Consider the following 19,187-nt stretch of genomic DNA (forward strand, 5'->3'; position numbering starts at 1 on the left):
TAATTCTCTCCATGGCAAGACATTGAGACTTGTTAGGGGAAAAAATACACCTTTGGGGGTATAACAAAGTGTTGAAAGGGCCAAGGGTCACAATTATCAAAATCAGACCGAAAGCGTGGAGATAAAATGCCCACCAAAATGAACTGCTTCAACAACCCAAAATAGCTAATTATGTAGGAAGAGAGACATCACACCAAGAATAACCATAATGAGCTTTGATTATACTGCAGCTTTCACATTTTATTCTTTCAAATACCCACCAAGCTCTTTGAAATTCAAGAGTTCTCTTGTGTTAACATCAAAAGGTAAAAGCGCATGGAGGGCTGTGTACTTAGTCACCGTGAAAGATGATTAGCAAATTAAGGAAAAAAAAAAAAGTTCAGGGTTTAAGCAAAAAGAAGAAAAAAAAAATTAAAAAATAGTTGGCACAAAGTGCTAATTATACAGTTTCTGTGCAACACCTGGCTTGGTTTTGCTTCTTTAATCAGACTCGTTTCAGTTACGGCACAGGCTCTGTACAGTGTCACCACTACCTACGGAAGGAGGTGCGCGTCTTTGTCATTTCCCTGTCTCAGATGCGTCTGGATGCAGACAAGGTAGTGGCGTGAGGGGAAGGTGCAAGGTGCTGGCTGTCCAGAACCTCACTCCTCTTACTTACAAGGATGGGAAAATGAAAGGCACGATATTCTCCCCACTAATTAATGATCTAAATATTTGATGTGGTATTCACAGCACTCGCATCAGGACTTTCGCCAAAGGATGTGTTTTGGTTTGTCAGCGAGAGGTAAATAATTAAGTCTCCTTATTCCTGTTCTGAGCTCCCCAGCTGGAAGTTTGAAGAATAAATAAATGAAGACCACTCAGCAGAGTAAACAGGACTGTCTCACCCTCTGCCTGGCAGGTCGCCGGCACGACAGCCTCCTACACTTCTCTCCTGCCCAGCCTGCGCCAGCGCTGACCAGCCATCAAGCTCCTAAAATTGCATTGCTGGAGAAAGTCACAGCATGGTGGTCTCTGATGGTCCGGGAGCAAAGCAGAGCATCACCCCAGGCTGCCTGCAGTTCTGCCTTCCCCAGCTCTGCCTCCAGGGCAGGCAGTGTTTCTCTCCCTGCCGCTTCCAGGGATGCTCCCAGGGATGGGGCACGCACCAAGCCTTGCCCCCCTGTGGACCTTGGCAAGGGATGCCACACTGCATCAAGCCCTGAAAGCACAACTGGTCCCCCAGCGGTGGCCACATCTCGGCATGTGAGCGTGCCGAAGCCTGCGGAGGAGGGACAGCAAAGGAAAAGGGATGATATTCTCATAAGCAAGCCATGGAGTAGATCCCCCTAACCACACAGGGTTACAAGATGGGGAGGCACTATCACCCATCGCTGTCGAGAATCCCAGCACCCAGCCCAGCCCCAGGTGATGAGAAGTGCATCCTTCCTGGCCACGCTGCTCCTTCTCCTCCAGTGACTGCTATGGCCTTGGGGACATCCTTAAGCTCTCCCGCCAGAGGAGCTGGGCAGCTAGAGCTAGCTGGGTAATGAGCTGGATTCCCTTCCTAAATCCAGGCTAGCACAGGATGGAAGGAGAGGAAAGAAATTGTTTGGGTTTTTTTTTAAATGCCTCTGTATTGCTTATTCTCTCCTTTGCTCCTGCCTTCCCTCCTTGGGTTTACTCACATGGTCCCATCCCTGTACTGTTGGAGACTCTCACCATCTTTAATGCACTGAGCCTTGGAGCTTGAAATAACGTGAAACCAAACCGCAGGGGGATAAGAAAGTTGCCCAAGGTAATTCGAGAAGCGAGTGGCTGAAACAACAACCCAATGGTAGTTTCTTCACTGTCTGCACAGTAAAAAAAAAAAAAAAAAAATTCTCAAGAGCTACTTTGCTCTTCACCACTTCCTCCTTTCTGGCCTCTTCTCCCCTTTTCTATTTCCCTTTCTCATGGCACCCACCCCTGCTACCTGGACACTTGTACATATTCACAAGCATAGTTAGATAACGCATTTATAAATGCTGACTACATCATTTGCAGAGATTTGGGCATTCGATTAATTTAGCTTTTTTTTTCCCCCCTCCTTTTCTTCCAGCTGGCAAACAGTCAGAGGAAGGATCATGAAACTTTTAAATTAATTCATTATTCAACACAGTCCACTAGCTTTTCTCAATAGCTCTGACGACGCAAATTGTTCATAAATGAACCGTCCCAAATGTTCGCAACATGACTTGCGTAAGGGGTGCTGCGGAGGCCACGTGTTGGCACCTCTGCTTCATGGGTCAGAGCACTCGCATCCTCATCAAGAGCCACATGCAACACACTGAGCCTGCAGTACAATTCAGCCTCTGCATTCGGTGAGCATTAAAGCTCTCAAGCACCTAGGAAAAGCACAGGAACAGCAAAATCCCTCCTGCTTGTCATGTACGCGGTCCCTTCTGCAAGAGCTGATTTCCTCCCCTGCTAGAGGGTGCCTTCACCAGCATTTCCCTCTGCCACTCCTCCGTGTTTACATGGGGTCCTGTAAAAAGCGCTCCCTTTGGGGGGGACAATGCCCCACCACCCATGGCTTTGGACAAGCCAAACAACGTCCCTTTGCCCTGTTTCTTGCTCCTGCCATGGTGGTTAACTGAGAACATTCATTCTGCAATGAGGCTGGAAAACCCAACTTGCTGGAACTCAGAAAACCAGGTTTGCAACCCAAAATCTTCCACCAGACCCAGACAAATCACCTCTCTGTTCCTCAGTCTGTCCGTCTGTCACCTGGGTTATACCAAGAGCGCACCATGGACATGTACTGGGGAGAACAGGGTAGAAGAGGTGCCCGTTTTACTCACCGCCATGCTCAAAGCGCTTGGAGACACTTGGCTGCAGACTGCTACAAAAGGCACAAAGCAGTGTCAGGAGGACAGAGTTTGTTTTGAATGGCCATGGAAAATGATCCATGTTGTTACAGCCACCGTGGGATGGAGTTATCTGGAAGATCTAATTAAACTAAGCATTTGCCAAGCAAGGGGAAAAAAACCCAGAGCAGTCAGAAGGCAGAGCAAATTAACCTACAGAGGCTGAAGAGGCAGATGAGCTCTCAGCTGGGTCCAAAAACAGGCAGGGAGGTGGCAATATGTGCACAATCATGGCTGGAGAGGAGCAGAGCAGGAGCCACGTCACCAGTGTGACTTGCGACCAAGGGCTGGTACCCTTAGGGCCAGCTGGATCAAAGCAAGCCTCTAAGTACTGCATCCAGGAGGAAAACAGTGAACCCTGATGCCAGGAGGCCACCTCCAAACCATGGGGACCAGAAAACGGAGAGTGAGCTCAGGAGAGCTCAGGATCTCAGCCCAGGGAGAGGCAGGGGAGATGGGGACCCAAGGCTGTCATCTCGGTTCCTCGCTGCCCAGGCTTGCCTCTGTGGTGCAGCTCAGTGGGATGCTCTGCAGGGCTCTGGCACCATTTGGAGATCAGCCTGTGGGAAAGAGGGCTCAGAAGGGGCCCCAGAGCTGGGGAAAACCTCCCCACAGACAAAACACGAGCACTGGAATTGCCGGGGCACATGAGCGGGGAGGAGCAGTGGACGGGGACAAAGCTGTGGTGGAAATCACACGCAACCAGGTAAGAAAGGCAGTAAAGCCAACTAATCAAGTCAAGCAAAGAAAAGAAGAGGAACAAGGAAGAAAGTCTTTTTATAATGGGAAATCGGAAACTTCAGAGGACAATATCCTAGAAGAAGGAGGAAAAATTCAAACTACCTGTATTTCTAACCTTGGCATCTTTGCAATGAACAGTTCTCTAATGAAACCAGATATGGGGGACCCAGGCATAAGAGCCATATCATGGGTCTAACATCTCTCATGTGACAACATCACTCATGATCATACCTGCCAGGACAGTCAAGTGCTGAGTTATGGGGAGAAATGAGATTAAAGTCCATCCCTGCACTTTACATGTTATAAGCATCCTATATCTCAGGGGCTAGAGGACTGCACTTGGCTTTCCCTTGCCATCTCTGTTACAATGGGTTCTGGGGGATGGTAAACCTATGCAAGGCACTGTAAAGATATAAGAGAAGGTCCAGGATCGAGGAAGCGGTACACAGCATCAAGTGTCAGTGCTATGCACATACGAAATCCACATACCCTAGAGAGAGAAAGCAGTGACAAATTATTAAGTGTGAAAAAAAGGAGATGGGATCGGGCAATGTCCTGGTTTCGGCTGGGATAGAGTTAATTTTCTTTCTAGTAGTTTGTATAGTGGAATATTTTGGATTTAGTAGAAGAATGTTGATAACACACTGATGGTTTCAGTTGTTGCTAAGTAGTGTTTAGACTAAGTCAAAGATTTTTCAGCTTCTCATGCCCAGCCAGCGAGAAGGCTGGAGGGGCACAAGAAGTTGGGAGGGGACACAGCCAGGACAGCTGACCCAAACTGGCCAAAGGGGTATTCCATACCATATGATGTCATGCCCAGTATATAAACCGGGCAGTGGGGCAGATCGCTGCTCAGGAACTAACTGGGCATCGGTCAGCGAGTGGTGAGCAACTGTATTGTGCATCACTTGTTTTGTATATTCCAATTCTTTTATTATTATTATTGTAATTTTATTATCATCATCATCATTATTATTTTCTTCCTTTCTGTCCTATTAAACTGTCTTTATCTCAACCCACGAGTTTTACTTTTTTTCCCCCATTCTCTCCCCCATCCCACTGGGTCGGAGGGAGTGAGTGAGCGGCTGCATTGTGCTTAGTTGCTGTCTGGGGTTAAAGCACGACAGGCATGAAACCATAAAGCAAAGCAGGAATTCAATTTCAGGACTATCAAACTCACTTGTGGCACTGGATATGTTCACCTCAGGCTGCTGTTTTCAGAGAAGACCCCAGTGAGGACATGACAGTGGACAGGGCACAGCTGAAGCCTCCCCCCAACCAGCAACCCCAGTCTGACCAGTACTGATGATGGCAAGGGGTCCCTGGGGATGCCAGGGTTTAACTGACAAGGCCTGCAGCAGGGCACAAACCTTCCCTGTGTGGGCATGAGACACACCTGCAAAACACTTATTACTGGCACAGAGCTGAGCACACCCAAGCTCGCTACAGAGGAACCCACCAGCTGAGACCTGGAGATAGACCCCTCAAAGGTCACTAAATCTTCCTACAAGAGAACTTGCAGATTCAAGGCACACATTGGGGTTAAATGCTGATTTTCAAAAACCTGCAATGAAAATGAAGCCTTTAGTTTATCCCCTACAGCAAAACACAGCCAAGAACAAACCGACAAATGAAGGAATGGCCACATGCCCAGAGTGCTCCACCGTGTATCCAGAGGAGTACAGAAACCATCCTTGAAAATCTAGTCTGCATGTGCACCATTAGTGCTTCTCAATTAGCAAGCCTTTCTGGCACTCAACGGGTCACTGGAGGAGCTCAAACAGCAGTACTGGAGCAGACATCTGCAGAATCATAGCTGTCCCTAGAGGACTGGGACAAAATACAGCTGAGCACTGATACCCAGCTGGATATAAAGCCTCTTATCCCAGATTCTGTCTAATCTTCTGCCGCTCCCCCAAGAGCACCCCGTGATAGACCCTGCAAAGGGAACACAGCTACTTACTTTCCTGAGCATCCCACTGTAAAACCTACTTCTCAGAGACCAGCTTTCATGCTAATTTCTCCTGGTAATCATTTGAGACTGTAGTTGGTAGGTCCAGTCCCATTGCTGCAGTGAGTGCAAACAGATTCTGCCTTTATCCATGAAAATCTCTAGCCCACTCATCCTTTTTTAAGAGTGTTTATAAATAAGAGCATTTCCAGCAAACCAGGAGCTCTTACCTCCGAATCGTTCTTAGCAGGGTCGACCTGGCCTCATTGTGGAAAGTGATGATGACGCTGGTTGGTGGCAGGTCCTGGCGATAGTGCAAAGTCGTACACCTGGAGAGGGAGAAAGAGGCCGTTCAGGCACTGGAATTCAAAGTGGGAGCTCAATTCATTAACACAGGCAGCAGAGTCCATCAGTAGATGGTCCTCCAGCTGCTATTAAAAAAAAAAAAGAAGAGTTTTGCTGTGTGAATGCTTTCTGAAGGAGTTCAGAAACTGCCAAGTCAGTCAGTGAGGATTAAAGCAGCAAAAAGAGCTTAACTGCCATTAACAGGAAGGGATGAGAAAGGAGGCACCCAGCTTGCAGCCCTTTTCTCTAACCATTGCTTCCCAACTAGCACACCCTCCTGGTCCTACCAGCCTCCCCCACGAAGAGGTAGTGGGAAGATAAAGGCCCTCCCTTTTGATACCAGTTAGGGCAATGCCAGCTTCAGCAAAGATGCTCCTCACTGACATTAGCATGATGGGATCAGAAATGAGTCCTTCATGCCAAAGGTAAGGCACAGGTGAGGTGCTTGCAGAAGGCCAGCTGCAAGTCTTATGCTGCCTCGGTGGCTTTGTGAGCTTCATGGGGCTTTTGGTGTCATCCCAGAAGTACTGGGTTATTGTGATGAGGCTTTTTTCTTTCTTAAAGTGAGGCAGGGGCTCAAGGACTCTCGCACGCACCCTGGCAGAGGTAAGAGCATTGCTGTGGCTCCAGCTCCGAGCTGCCTCACTCCCACCTCACAAGGCAGCAATTTCCACCAGCCGGCTGCAAGGTAAGCCAAGTCCTGTTTCTAAATTGTTTCCTCATTCATTCTGCCTTAATGGCATAACCTGACTACAGGGAAGATTGGGATTTAACACTTTCCAAGCCACCCTGCAGAAGGTGAAAACCCACAACTGCAACCACAGCCCCTGCTGCCTCCTTCCCAGGAGGAAACATCCTAGACTCTGTAATTACTTTGACCTTTAGCTGATGAAAGTTGTGGCTTTTATAGACCGATGCCAACATATTCCTAGCTCAGGAAATCCAGATATACCTCTTACATCCGTGCTGCCCTTTCCAGGTCCCTGTCAGTCCCTGTGATGGCCACAAGATGACACAGCAGTGGCAGAAGGGCACCCCGTGCCCAGCCTGAGGAACTCCCCGTCACAGCCATCGTGTCCCTTCCCATCCACGTGCCACTCAACTGCTCGTGTCACTGCCCAGGTGCTACCACTACCATCCTCAAATGAAGCAGGAAAGAGGACTGAGCAACCACTCTTTCAACAAACCATCAGTTTGCTCCCCCAAAGCTCTGGACCACAGTATCTGCAAGGCAAAGTAAAAACAGATGGAAAAATTAAGTTGGAGATGGAGAGGGGAAAGTAAGTAAGAGTAGCCAGATATTGCTGGTTTATGCTATCAGCACAGCATGTTGCACCTCAGAAATACCAAAACGCTTGAGATACTCTTTTTAATGAGTTTTTTCATCTCTTCATTTTGAAATTGCATTTCTGATTATTTACAAAGTGAACTAAATGAAAGGAAAAAAGAGTGCGCAACAGGTGAAATAATTGCAGAGGTAAGGAAAAAAGGACATCTCAAGTGGGACAAAATATGTGCAAGCTCACGCTAAATCGGCTGCTGCTTTCTCTCATTGTTTCACTCAAAACTTTTCTCAAATCCTGCCTCAACTTGACCAAAGCAGATTTCCCATTACTACCTGGTTCTTTCAGCATAGTCACCAACCCCAGAAATTCATCATTGAACCAATTCTAATTCTAGGTCCATCTTCAAAGGACGCCAAAGTTGCACAGCTACTCCACATGCAGGAGAAAATTCAGTAACATTGCCCCATGTGACAACACCCTCATTCATCAAAGTTACATCTCAGGGATGCTAAAAACAGAGGGTTTCTGAATTACTAAACAGCACCGGGTCATGCCTTGAGCTGCTCGTCTGGGTCACCGTGGCCCCTTGCATCATCTAGTAACCAACTCCAACTGAGCTTTCCCAACCTGATACGATGAGAAAGAAGCTGCTGCTGCTGCTGCTCAGTGCCTTTTTTGCCACGCTCAGGCTCAGCTCTCGCTTGCTTTGCAGAGCTGCAGGGACAGACTATGACAATTGCTCTCCCTGTGCTATTTATACACCATTATCTCCTAACTGTTCCCAGATGCGTGTCCTTCCACCCACTTCCAGCGCGGCATCAGAAGGGGTTCTGTGGAGTAAACAAGGGAAGCTATTTCTGGAAAAAAAATGAAAGAGGGTGAAAAATACAAAGTCATCAATACTTTACTTATGTTATTACGATAGTTAAGGAGCTAATAAATAAAGCTGCAATGGATGCATGCTGTATCACCCACCAGTGGGAGTGCTGGGGATACGCATGCTGGCTGAGCCTGTCAGCGAAGTGATGAAAGCTCCTCGTGCATGACAACAACTTGCTTTTTAAAACTCCAGATGTCTATGCACCAGATCAGCCTAACTAGACAATGTGCATATGGGAAACACTGAAATGTCATATACGAGCACCTCCAGAGCTTGGTCACCGGCTCTGCGACTCAACCCGAGTTCTGTCTAATGAGGCTCCTCGCATCCCAAAGACGGGACTGATGACTGCGCTGCTGCTATGGAGCAGGCAGGGACCCGGCAGCACCCCCAGCCTCGCTTCGCCTCTGTGACCAGCACTGCCCCGCAGGTGGGACTCATCTCCCCAAAATCAGCCTACAAAGGGTTAGGCTGAGCTGCTGCATCTGCCAGGGCTCCTCCGGGGTCCCCATGTGGCCCTGACTCTGCCCTTGCCCAGGATTTTACACCTGGACCCTTCTTTCAGGAGTCCTCCCAAAGTTTCCTTCAGTTGGTCCCTTTTTTTTTTTTTTTTTCCCCCTTCCTCCCCCAGCGTAACTGCAGCTAAACATCCTGGCTCCCCAGAAGGCAGATTTCAGTTTAAGTTGTTGACTACAAGTGTTTTTTTGGCACTTGCTTGGGTAATAAAAACCACAGCTTGGAAAAGCATTAAATCCAGCACGTCCAGAATTATTTTGTGTGACAATTACATCTGGGGTAATTTCAATTTAATACCTCACTGCAAGTGAAAATTGCAGCATGCAGCCCTAAAATTGCTGTAATAATGAAAATAAACCCGCTAAGAGCTGCCTGTGCTACCTCAGGCTGTCACTGGATAAACGTTTTGTGCTGCTTATGGTATTTCATAGGTCACCCAATTGCCAACATGAAAAGAAAACCAACAACAACACCCCCAACATTTTCAGGAAACCAGTGAAAGTTTGAGGGTTGCTTTTTTTTTAGATTGTTTCAAAAAAAAAAAAGTAAAAAAAAGTAATAACTGCGTTGCTTATATTTGCAGTGTGTTGAAATTCACTGGCTAAAGTCATTTAAAGTTTCATGCTTTGAAACCTTGCTGCAGGACTGGGGAGCAATCTTAGCACAGCAAGTGCTAGCAGGAATGCTGCCAGGCTGAACTGCCTGCAATGTGGGCTGCCCACCAGCTCACAGCTTCTGGGGGGCCAAAAGAAAACAGAAGCTAGGCTGGCCTGCCCTAAACACCCCAGAGAGAGCATCCAGCTGGAGAAACAATTATTATTTCCTCCTGCAAACCCAGAAGTCAAACTTTCATTTGATGGGAAGTTTCACTTTTCTGTTTTAAGGTTATTTCCCGTTCAAATTTGAAATAATTTCAGAAACAGAAAGTTATGAAAGGGGCATTCTGGCTGCAGACACCTTAAGAATCACCCCTGGAAAATCCCAGCCTGGACTGGCTGCTCGCCGTACATCCTTCAGGGCGGAAGGAGCAGCACATCTCATCTCTGTTTTCCCAATATGCCGTTAACAGCTCAGGAATAAATTACGGCACACCTATTTGCGGGGACAGGGAGCAGATAGCCGGAGCCCTGCACTCCTCGCAGGAATCACAAAGCCCTCCCGCAAAGTCCCAAACTTTGGACACTCCAGCGTTCCTCACAAGCCTCCAAAGTCCCTCACTCTGAAGACTTTTTTCTTGGGTTGCTTCGACCCTTGTGCTCCTGGTGAGAAAAAAATGGTGTGAACAGAGATGGACCCTGTTCCTCAGCCCCTCCTGGTCCACCCCTGGGCTCATCCAGAGTGTCTTTGCTCCTTGACATCTGCCATCATGCACCCACAGAGCTGCGCCATGTCTCTGAAACCCACCTCTCAGGCTCACTCTCTCCTGTGTCTCGTTAACCTCCTTCAAGAGATGATTATCCTCATCCTGCTCCACCAGCTTCCCCTGCCAGGCTTCTGTTCATTCCTTTTTTCTGCTTTGACAGCCATCACTTGCCAACAGCTCTGCTTTGAATTTTTAACGTTTTCCATGAAGTCCAAACTCTCCCTTAACACAGCTCACCACCTCCAAAGCACTCTCTGCATATTTATTTTGAACAGCCAGCTGCATCATTCAGAGCTACACCACCTTTCAACTCCCTCCTGGCTCCTCCCTTCTCCTTGGAAACACGTGGGAGAGCAGTCTCGTCACCACACATCTAAACCACAAGTATTTGGGTTTGTCTCCACACTGTGCACTCACAGGGCTCTCCCTCTCACATTGACCCAGAGGACAGGGACCTGCCATCAGAAACAGTATGGGTTCACACCACCACTGATGGACAAACCTAGGAGCACTTTGGGTTTCAGATGACTTTCCTTGAGTCTGACTAGCTCTCCGAGCTTGATGGCTATCTTGAGTGGACACGTGCAAGAGTCATGTCACAACAGCGCAACTACCATGAGCTGCACGTTATAGACTTGGACGCTCCACCAGAAGCAGAGAAGAACTTGGTGGAGAAAGGGGAAAACCATAAAAAGTCCTTTTAGCTCGCAGAAAAAGTGAACTGAATTACACACATCTCCACAGCAACTTCAAGGAAGAGTTAGTACTAACATCAAAGCTCTCAGCTCACACCCATGCTGGAAGAAGAGATCTTGCCAGCCTGGTGCACACCTCTGAAGGGACTCAGCCAGTCAGGACTGGAGCAAGCCTCTGCTCCAGCGTGGCCTTGGGCTGGACCAAGTCATCCATGCCTGGGAGAAGCCTCTACAGATTCGCTCAGGCTACACACCAGTCAGTCAACAACGACCTCCCAGGGACCTTGCTGTCACCCCACACCCAGCTGAAGAGACAGAGCAGCAGGGAAAGTGGAGGAGAAAGACCAGAGATGCTGAAAACATGTCTATACCTTACCAAAGGGACAGGAGCTAGCCCGCTTCTGGAAATGGGTGGCAGTCCAGGAAAGAAAAACAAGGAGAGCTTTCTTTTACCATTTTTCTTTCTTCTCATGAAAACCAGCTCAGCCCTCTCTGGTTTGAGCTGCTTCATCTAACTATTGCGGCCGGGTGTCCTTGGTGTAGTCACTGCAATTCCTCCCTCCAGGACCCCAGAAGAAACTGGAGCAAGTCTTGACAACCAACCAGGTGTGAAAAATTACTTCTTCAGAGGAAAACAAAAATTACTGCCCTGGGGAGTGAGGAAGCTGCCCATCATAGGCAAGCAAACAGCCACCGGTGGGAAGGAAGAGATTAGAGCCCCAACTGCCTTGCTCCGGCCAGTAGTGAACATGCGCGGGCTCCGCACACCTGCAGGGATGGCACGACATGTGGGCACCTTGGTCATACCTCTCAGGACAACCTCCCAGGGTGGCACAGACCCCCACCAGTGGGAAACCATTGTACCTAAACCCTATCTTCGAGCTGAAGCAAAATTACAGTCAAGTTCCATGAAAATACTCTAAAAATAGGGACCCTGGACATGTTGCAATTTAGAGCTATATAGCAATGTATGTGCCAACTCGTATGGAAACTAATGAGTTCATAGAGCTTACTGCTGGACAGGACCATGCACTGTCTCACCTGACCTCTGAGTAATACAGTCTCTGGCATTTTTCCCAGTTATCTGTACATTTCTCAGTTATCCATGCATTAAGCCCAGTGACTTGTGTCTGACTGCAGAGTACCTTTCAAAAAATCATTACTTCGTGCCCTCCAGAGGTGGAAAATCCAAGAAGCGCCGTTCACGTTACAGTCAATGCATCAGTCTCATACGACAGTGTAAGTGGGATAGGACAACTCAGTATATGCATGACCAAAGCACATAGAGGGGTCTGTGGCCTTTTTCATGACATTCACCTCCCATCACCACCCTCAGTTCTTCTTGGCTCTCCCCAAACCATCCTTCCTGCACGTCACCTCAAAATATTTTGTCACTCAGCTTTGGGAGACCTTCAAAATCCTACTTTGTCTTCCCAAGATACGTCAGCATCTCCTCCTCCTTCTACGGGTATGCTTTGCACCCCCTCAGTCAGGATGAGGCTGCCAAACGGAGGGTTGACCACGGTCTGCCTTGCTGCACATCTCCAGCAACACCGCGCTCTGCATGCACCGGCTGGCACCCGGGGCCATGCCGGGGGACGGCTGCTAGCAGCAAGCAGGCTGCTTGCACATCCTGCAGTTGGGGTCAGGTCTGGGACAAAGACCTACTGAGAAAGCTCTGGGGTTTCTTCCATAACGCCAAGAGCTTTGATACTGACCACTCCACCAGGACACACCACAATCTGAGTGTGAACGTCGCTGCTCAGAGCACATATGTGACCTTTGTAGCATGATAGGGAGAGCAGTGGCTGCGGGGATTGCCACCAGCTACAGACCCTCTTGCATCCATCCTGGTCCTGCAGGTCCGCCTCGGGCTGGCCATGACAGTGGGCACGTTGGTGCTACCGAAATACCAAAAGGCCTAGAGCGAAGAGAGGCTGAAAAACCAGCTGGAAGGCAGATGACTCTGGAGAGCAACTGTGCCAAAAGGAAAGAGGGGGCAAGGAGTCAGATGTCAGCTGGGGATGCCACGTGATTGCAGGGAACGCCAGCTCAAGTTAGGCTTGCCAAAGTGAAAAAATACCCTTGAGAAAGGTCGGTAGGATTTCTCTGTGCTGGGCTGGCATGCACCTCAGGTTTGCATTCCCAAAAAGGGACTGAAAACTCCCCAGGGTGGCATGCAACAGCCTCAGTAGCTGCTGAGGCTGGGACAAACAGGGGCGATCCAAAGAGAGGAATCCCCGGTTGAGTAGACAACTTGGGGGTGTGCAAGTGCTTGAGCGAGGGTGAGGAGGCACATCTGCAACAAATATTCAATCGTGGTTAGCATCAGAGCTGACAAGGAATTATTTAGCAGGCTTTAACTAGACGTAATTGGATAAACTGTAAGGAACACCATTGGGAAAACACTGCCAGGGCACTGAATCAGTTCTGGCTGCAGATTAGACTCCCAGAGGAACCTGTCCAAGTCCCCACCTCTCCCCTCCCCAGCACACACTACCGCAAAAAATCCTAGAAAAACGGGCAAAAGACAAGAACGCTCCGGAGGGCAGAAGATGCTACCACTGATGAAAGAGGTCTTCGCAGCCTCCGTGCTCTGAAGTCGATGTGCTACCATGAATGTGATGGTTACAGCTAGTGCTTGCCTGAAGGCAAGCAGCTCCAAGCCTTGGCAGGGGACGACCACACACGCTGCCCACCAGGGCAGGGACCTGCAAACGGGAACCCCGGTTCAAGTCAACTGCGGGATGACCTGAGGTCAGCCTTCTTGGGTTGACCAAGAAGGACATTTTTCTACACAGCTTCTGGAAATTGAAACAGTGCTATATTTGGCTAGTGTACGATTAGTGTTTTCTCTAACTCACTGCCTCTTTCAGTCTCTTTCTTTCTTTCTTTTCCCTGCAAGATAGATATCTAAAAAATTAATCAAACGGCTAAATTTGAAGAAAGGGGGAAATGCAAGAAGGCAAAAATAACCTTCTGTGCACATGACGTGCTGCTGCCTGCGAACCTCAAAACTGATGAGATGATGCATTCATAATTTATTAAAAATTCACTGGATTTTTGTCTTTGGAAAAGGGGAGGGAAAAAAAAAAAAAAAGAGAACCTACTAAAAAGAAAGGAGAGAATAGCATGGCTGCATTTAAAAACAAGTTAAACCAGATTGTGTGTCTTGATTTTCAAAGCAGTTCATGAATAATTCAGACTTCTAGGGCCCTCCACACAGACTCAGGGTCTGTCTTGCTTCTTGACTCCCCCTACCCTTCCTTCTTCAGAACTGAGGCAAAAAGAAAAAAGGAGCCAACAAAAGTGAAAAAAAGAAAACAAACAACAAAAAAGAAACTTCTTTGTTTTCAGTAGAAGTTTAAATTGTGGCCAAATTTCTGATGCCAGTTTTACTGGAATACCAGAGCTGACATCAAAGGTTTTCACCTGGTGAAAGTAAAAGCAAAATCTGGCACCTTGCACCTTCCTGGAAAGCCACCAATCCTTTATTAAAGATCTTTAGAAGCCAGGACAACCTGAAATTACATTTCAGAGGGTCAGAACCACGGATGTAAAGATTCATTAGGGAGGATGCTTTCTGACCAGAGCTTCCTGGCACCATGTGGCAAATCAAAGCAGAGAAAGTCCCCATCCCCACAACTCCTCCTTAGTCAAAAATGGAGAAGCGCAAAGCCAACTCCACACTGTGATAGGTCAAAAACACTTTAAGCATGCAGGGATCTGCAGTGCTTACAGCAAAAATCCACCCAAATGGCCCTGAAACATTGCCTGTGACTGCCCTTTTGCTACAGTTGATGGAGTAGGACTTTAAGGTGCTGGGTAGCTGAAAAAACAAACAAGAGTTTGATGGAAGAAACTGTCTCATGGCCTTAATTATCAATAGTAGCGAGCCTCAGAGAATTAGTTCCATGGCTTACTAATACTCGACTTCGATTTCAGCCTACGCAAACATACTGGGTCAATAGAAATACCGAGACAAGCAGGAAAGTTAAACAAACAACTTCATTCTGTCCGAATTACTTGGAACAAGTTATCAAAGTAATCGATGGCACGTAATAACTAGAAGACAAGTGGTCAATACGTTATAGCAGTCAAAGGCAGAGGATGGCTCTAGCAGGGAGTGATCAATGGCACCCTAGGAATGTTGAAGCACTTGGTGATGAAGTGATGTCCATCACGAAGTCATCGCGGGCCCTGGGAGGGTTCAGGTGGGCGCTCCATCGCTCCCTGTGAAGGACACCGAGACAAGCGAGGCTTTCTCTTCCCCATAAAAACCCCAGGATCCTCTCTGTCCATTGCAGAGAAGGAGGCACGTGGAGTTTAAAGAAGAGACCCCATGCCTCCATGGATTGACTGGTGCTGGCACACCCACCCCGAGGGCCACGGCTGGGGCTGCGGTTGATGCTGGTCTATCAGAGACCCCCCATCCCTCCCTCCAGCAGGAGGAAGCCCTCTCCCCAGTATAGTGACAGCCATGGCGATACCACATCCTCACACCAGTGGTTGCTGCAGCTGCCGACACACGTCGCGGCATCACTTCCACTCCAGCACATCATTTGTTCCAGAGGAGCCCAATGTGTACTTTTCATCTGATACTCAAAATCACTTGCTTTTAAATACAGCCTGTCATTTTTAGATGACTACAAGTGTCAAAAACATTTGAGATCTAAATGAAATTTTTTCCTTTTCAGGATGAGAAAAACAGATCCTTTGGGCTTTAAGTTTTCCTGTATTTTTACTTTGAGATTCACAGAGAGCTTTGCTTTTGGTTTATCCTGAAATTGCTGTCTCCTGGCTTTTCTTTTTCTCAAATAACCAAAGAACCAAAACACAGTTATTCGCTCAGCTCTACTGAGTCCTGTCCACCCACATAATCCCCAAATTCAGGCTCCAGAGATGTGGCACTGACAACACGGACATAACCCAGGTGTGGGGATCAGAGTAGATCCCACCACCCACTCCATCTCTGTTTCCAGCTTCAGCCTCTCAAACGAAAGCAGCAGTGCCCGTGTCCGGACATCGCTCACCTTGAAATGGAGCGGTTCGTCCTCAGGGCCCAGTGACTGGCAGGTCACTGTCTTTTATTAAATTCCCAGCTCTCCCCCTCCCCGTCCCCCATCATGACAGGGACACGCAGAAAGATCATGCCGCCACAGACAGATATCTGGGGAATGAGCTTTTATCTCTGGGTGAATGTGTCGCAAAAGTAGAGCTAATTAACTGGGGCTCTGTTTTTGAGAAAGGTTAATATTTTATCACATGTCTTCTGTCTTGAGGAATAATTAGCCCTGGCAGTACTAGCTCTGCCGTTTCCCAAGGGACTGAGTGAGAAACTGGAGGCTGGAGAGAGACACGTGGTATTGATGGATAGACAGCATCTCAACTCTGGGCTAACAGTACATCTAACCAGTGGTTACTTCTCCACACAAACTAACCTGCCGTAGAATATTAACAGAGGCAAAACCCTGCTCCAAAGGCTGTACATGTTCTGCTTGTCCTATTCTTTGCCCTCAGGTACAGGGGATGCTTTAAATCAAGGCACTGCAACTCAGCTAAGAGCTTCACAGCTCCGGCACCGGAGCACCAGTCCAAGCCCCTTGTCCCCAGGCACCACCAGCTCTGAGGCAGTCTCTTCCCTCATCGCTCCGATGCCCCAGTCTACACAACGAGAGGGAAAACCCAAGGGCTCTCCTAACTCTTCCATCCCAATGACAAACCCGTTCTCATGGGGGGAACCGACCGCTGAAGCAAATTCCCATGGGGACTGGGGAGAAGAAGGTCCCCCCAGTGCCTGCACAGCAGTCCTCATCAGGGGGTACAGCGCACAACATCTCTCCATGAGGCTGCTAAGAACAGGGCTGAGATACAAGCAGGGTAAATGGAGGAATTGGAAAAGGACGAGGGAAGGGTCATTTCAGATCGACCCAGAACTATTTTGTGCAAGCATTTTTCTTGGCAAAATGCAATGGACGGGTGGGTGGGGAATTTCCAGAGTGAAATCAAAACTGTCTCATGAGGAAACAAAACCAAAATAACTTAGGTGAAGGAAATCTATCACATGGAGCAGGGGGGGGAGAAACTGTTTTCAGCTTTTTTTCTCTCCGAAACAGCAATTTTTGGCAAGCAAAACATTAGTCCAACCAAAATAAAGGTGTTTTCCAGGGAAGGGACAGCTGGGATGGAGGCTGTGCCTGCTCCTGAGTGAGCTCCTCAGACGCTTCTCAGGAGGATGCCTATCCCATGCGGATGCTCTTCCTACCCAGGGAGGCACTGTGGGGCTGAAACAAGGGACAACTTGCAGAAACAAAACACAGCAGCAGGAGATTTAATATTATACCATGGTGTTTGCTGGAACAGTCCAGAGTCACCCCCACTACCAGGACCCAGGCTCTGAGACACCGAGGTCCTACGGGCTCCCCCAGTACCCGCACTGCCGATCCTTTTTGCCCTGAAGACACCTTTTAGCCAAGGACACAGCTCAGGAATCATTTCTGCTCACTGTGCAGACAAGTGCCATAACTCACACTCCCAGCACAGCTCTTTCAGATATAACTAGCTTTGCCCTCCAGAAAAAAATGAGTAACACAGCCACTTAACTGACACATCCTCCTGCATTCAAAACACCCGCCTATACATTTCCATCAGTTCCTCATACAGTCTAGCTCACTCCTCGACTCCTTCCCAAGAGTTGCCCTCATCCTTCTCACTCAAGAAAAAGAAAAGGAGGGGGGAGGAATAGCACTGCAAATCTACCGCTGCAGAATAAGCACTGTCACATTTGCCATTTCCCTACAGCATCCATGATCGAGACACAACCGACGCTGCTCCTGAAGAAACACCAGCCTCCCCCTACCCCTGCCCCAGCATCCCGTCCCAGTACCATTTTTAATTAAAGCCCCTCAACCTGCCTTTTCTCTAGGGGCAGCCCCTTGACATACAAAACCACGGCATCTCACAGCACTTCATATCCTGCCCCTTCGTGACAGCGAACATCCAGCGCCAGAGCCCGTGATTCCGGGGCACGATTTGCAACCTGGGATCAGTTGAGCTGTGGTCCGAAAACCTGAGCAGAGCCACTGTACTGCCAGGGTGAGGAAGACATAGCACCTCCGAAACCAAAAGGGTGGCAGTCCTTTTGCTGTGATGCGGTTAGCCTGGTGGGTAGTGATAACCCTCTGTCTCTGCCAAGGAGGCGATGTTGACTGACCTGACCCACCACCTCCAGCTCCAGGGAGTGATTAGGCAGGGGTTGGAGGGCAGAGTGGCATCACAGGCTGCCTCGGACATCACAGCAAAGGCTGGGGTTGGGATCTCGGCACTTGGAAGCCTCTCTCCTCTCCAGGGAGGTCTGCACAAGTCATGCAGGGCAGTTCGGATGTCGGTGAGGCCCAGGACAAGCACTGGGAGAGCCAACATGGACTGTGGCAGAAGCACTGTCACATCTGAGGAGGAAAAAACAGGCTATTCAGGACAAGTGGATATTGGGATGATGATCTGGCCATCAGTGTTGGCCAAGGATAGTCCCCAGCTCAGACACGGGCAGCCATCTCAGGGGAGATGCAATTTCTCTCAGTGCTCAAGCCCACCATAATCCCATGTCATGCACACCCTTCTCATCAACTCTTCCTTCCCCCCACCCCATTAAAAAAAAAAAAAAAAAAAAAAAAGCTTCAAAAGAGGACATTACATAGAAAGATATTTGAAAGAGATCATCGCATTCATCAACTTTTGACTCCTGAAGCCACCAGCCCCTGTCTCAGAAGCCATCAGATCTAGCTGGCCTGCTCCTCAAGCCCTCCACCTCCTGGCAAGCTGCCCCACAGGCCACCAGACAACAAACATGGGGCAGCAAATGTCACAGACACTGTCGCATGTCAGGGTGGCCACAGCCATTCCCAGTATGAGGACTTGGACACGCACCAGCCATTTCCCAGGACCGTGCATTTCCAGCCCAGTTCGCAGCCAGTAAGTCCCTAGAGAGACCTGTCACGCTTCTTGCATGAGCTCTCTAGAAGCAATAGGTGCAGCTATCGGAAAGAGGCACCTTACTGACTTCTTACCAGGTGTCCCCACATCTATGCAAGATGCCAGCTCCAGCAGAAGCAGGAGAACATGAAACACTGGGGGGTTTTTCAGCACTAAAATGTTCCAATGAATATTTTTCTCCACTTTCAGGCAACATCATGGAGTGGGGACTCCATGGGATTTTTGTCTCTGACCAAGTTTTCTCAAGCCTTAGGAAAGAGAAAAGTTTAGGAGTTCAGTTCCAGCTTGAAATGAGGAGTCAGGGTCACTTTTTTTTTTTTTCCCCCAATTTTTTCCACAGTGTTCTCTGAGCAGAATTCTGAATAGATTGCAAGCAGTAGCACAGACTCTTGCTTGTTCATCACATGGATGAAGGTCTCCAGTCACCTCAGCAGTCCTCCATCAGAGCAACTGCACAGTGATACACAGATTCGAAACACAGATTTGCTACTGACGTAATGATCAAGCCTGGAAAAGATGGCAGGCAGTGA

The 19,187-nt window shown here is 48.4% G+C and overlaps 1 protein-coding gene across 1 annotated transcript in view; it reads right to left on the reverse strand.

Moving 5' to 3' along the window:
• The window catches only part of GALNT14 (polypeptide N-acetylgalactosaminyltransferase 14), a 101,296-nt gene that overhangs the window by 35,858 nt on the left and 46,251 nt on the right, over positions 1-19,187 (reverse strand). The window contains exon 3 of the mRNA XM_052806796.1: positions 5,811-5,909. Within this exon, the coding sequence (XP_052662756.1) occupies positions 5,811-5,909 (99 nt within the window). The remainder of the gene's footprint in view (positions 1-5,810; positions 5,910-19,187) is intronic.

This window comes from Harpia harpyja, chromosome 13 (genome assembly GCF_026419915.1).
Source record: "Harpia harpyja isolate bHarHar1 chromosome 13, bHarHar1 primary haplotype, whole genome shotgun sequence".
Taxonomy (NCBI): Eukaryota; Metazoa; Chordata; class Aves; order Accipitriformes; family Accipitridae; genus Harpia; species Harpia harpyja.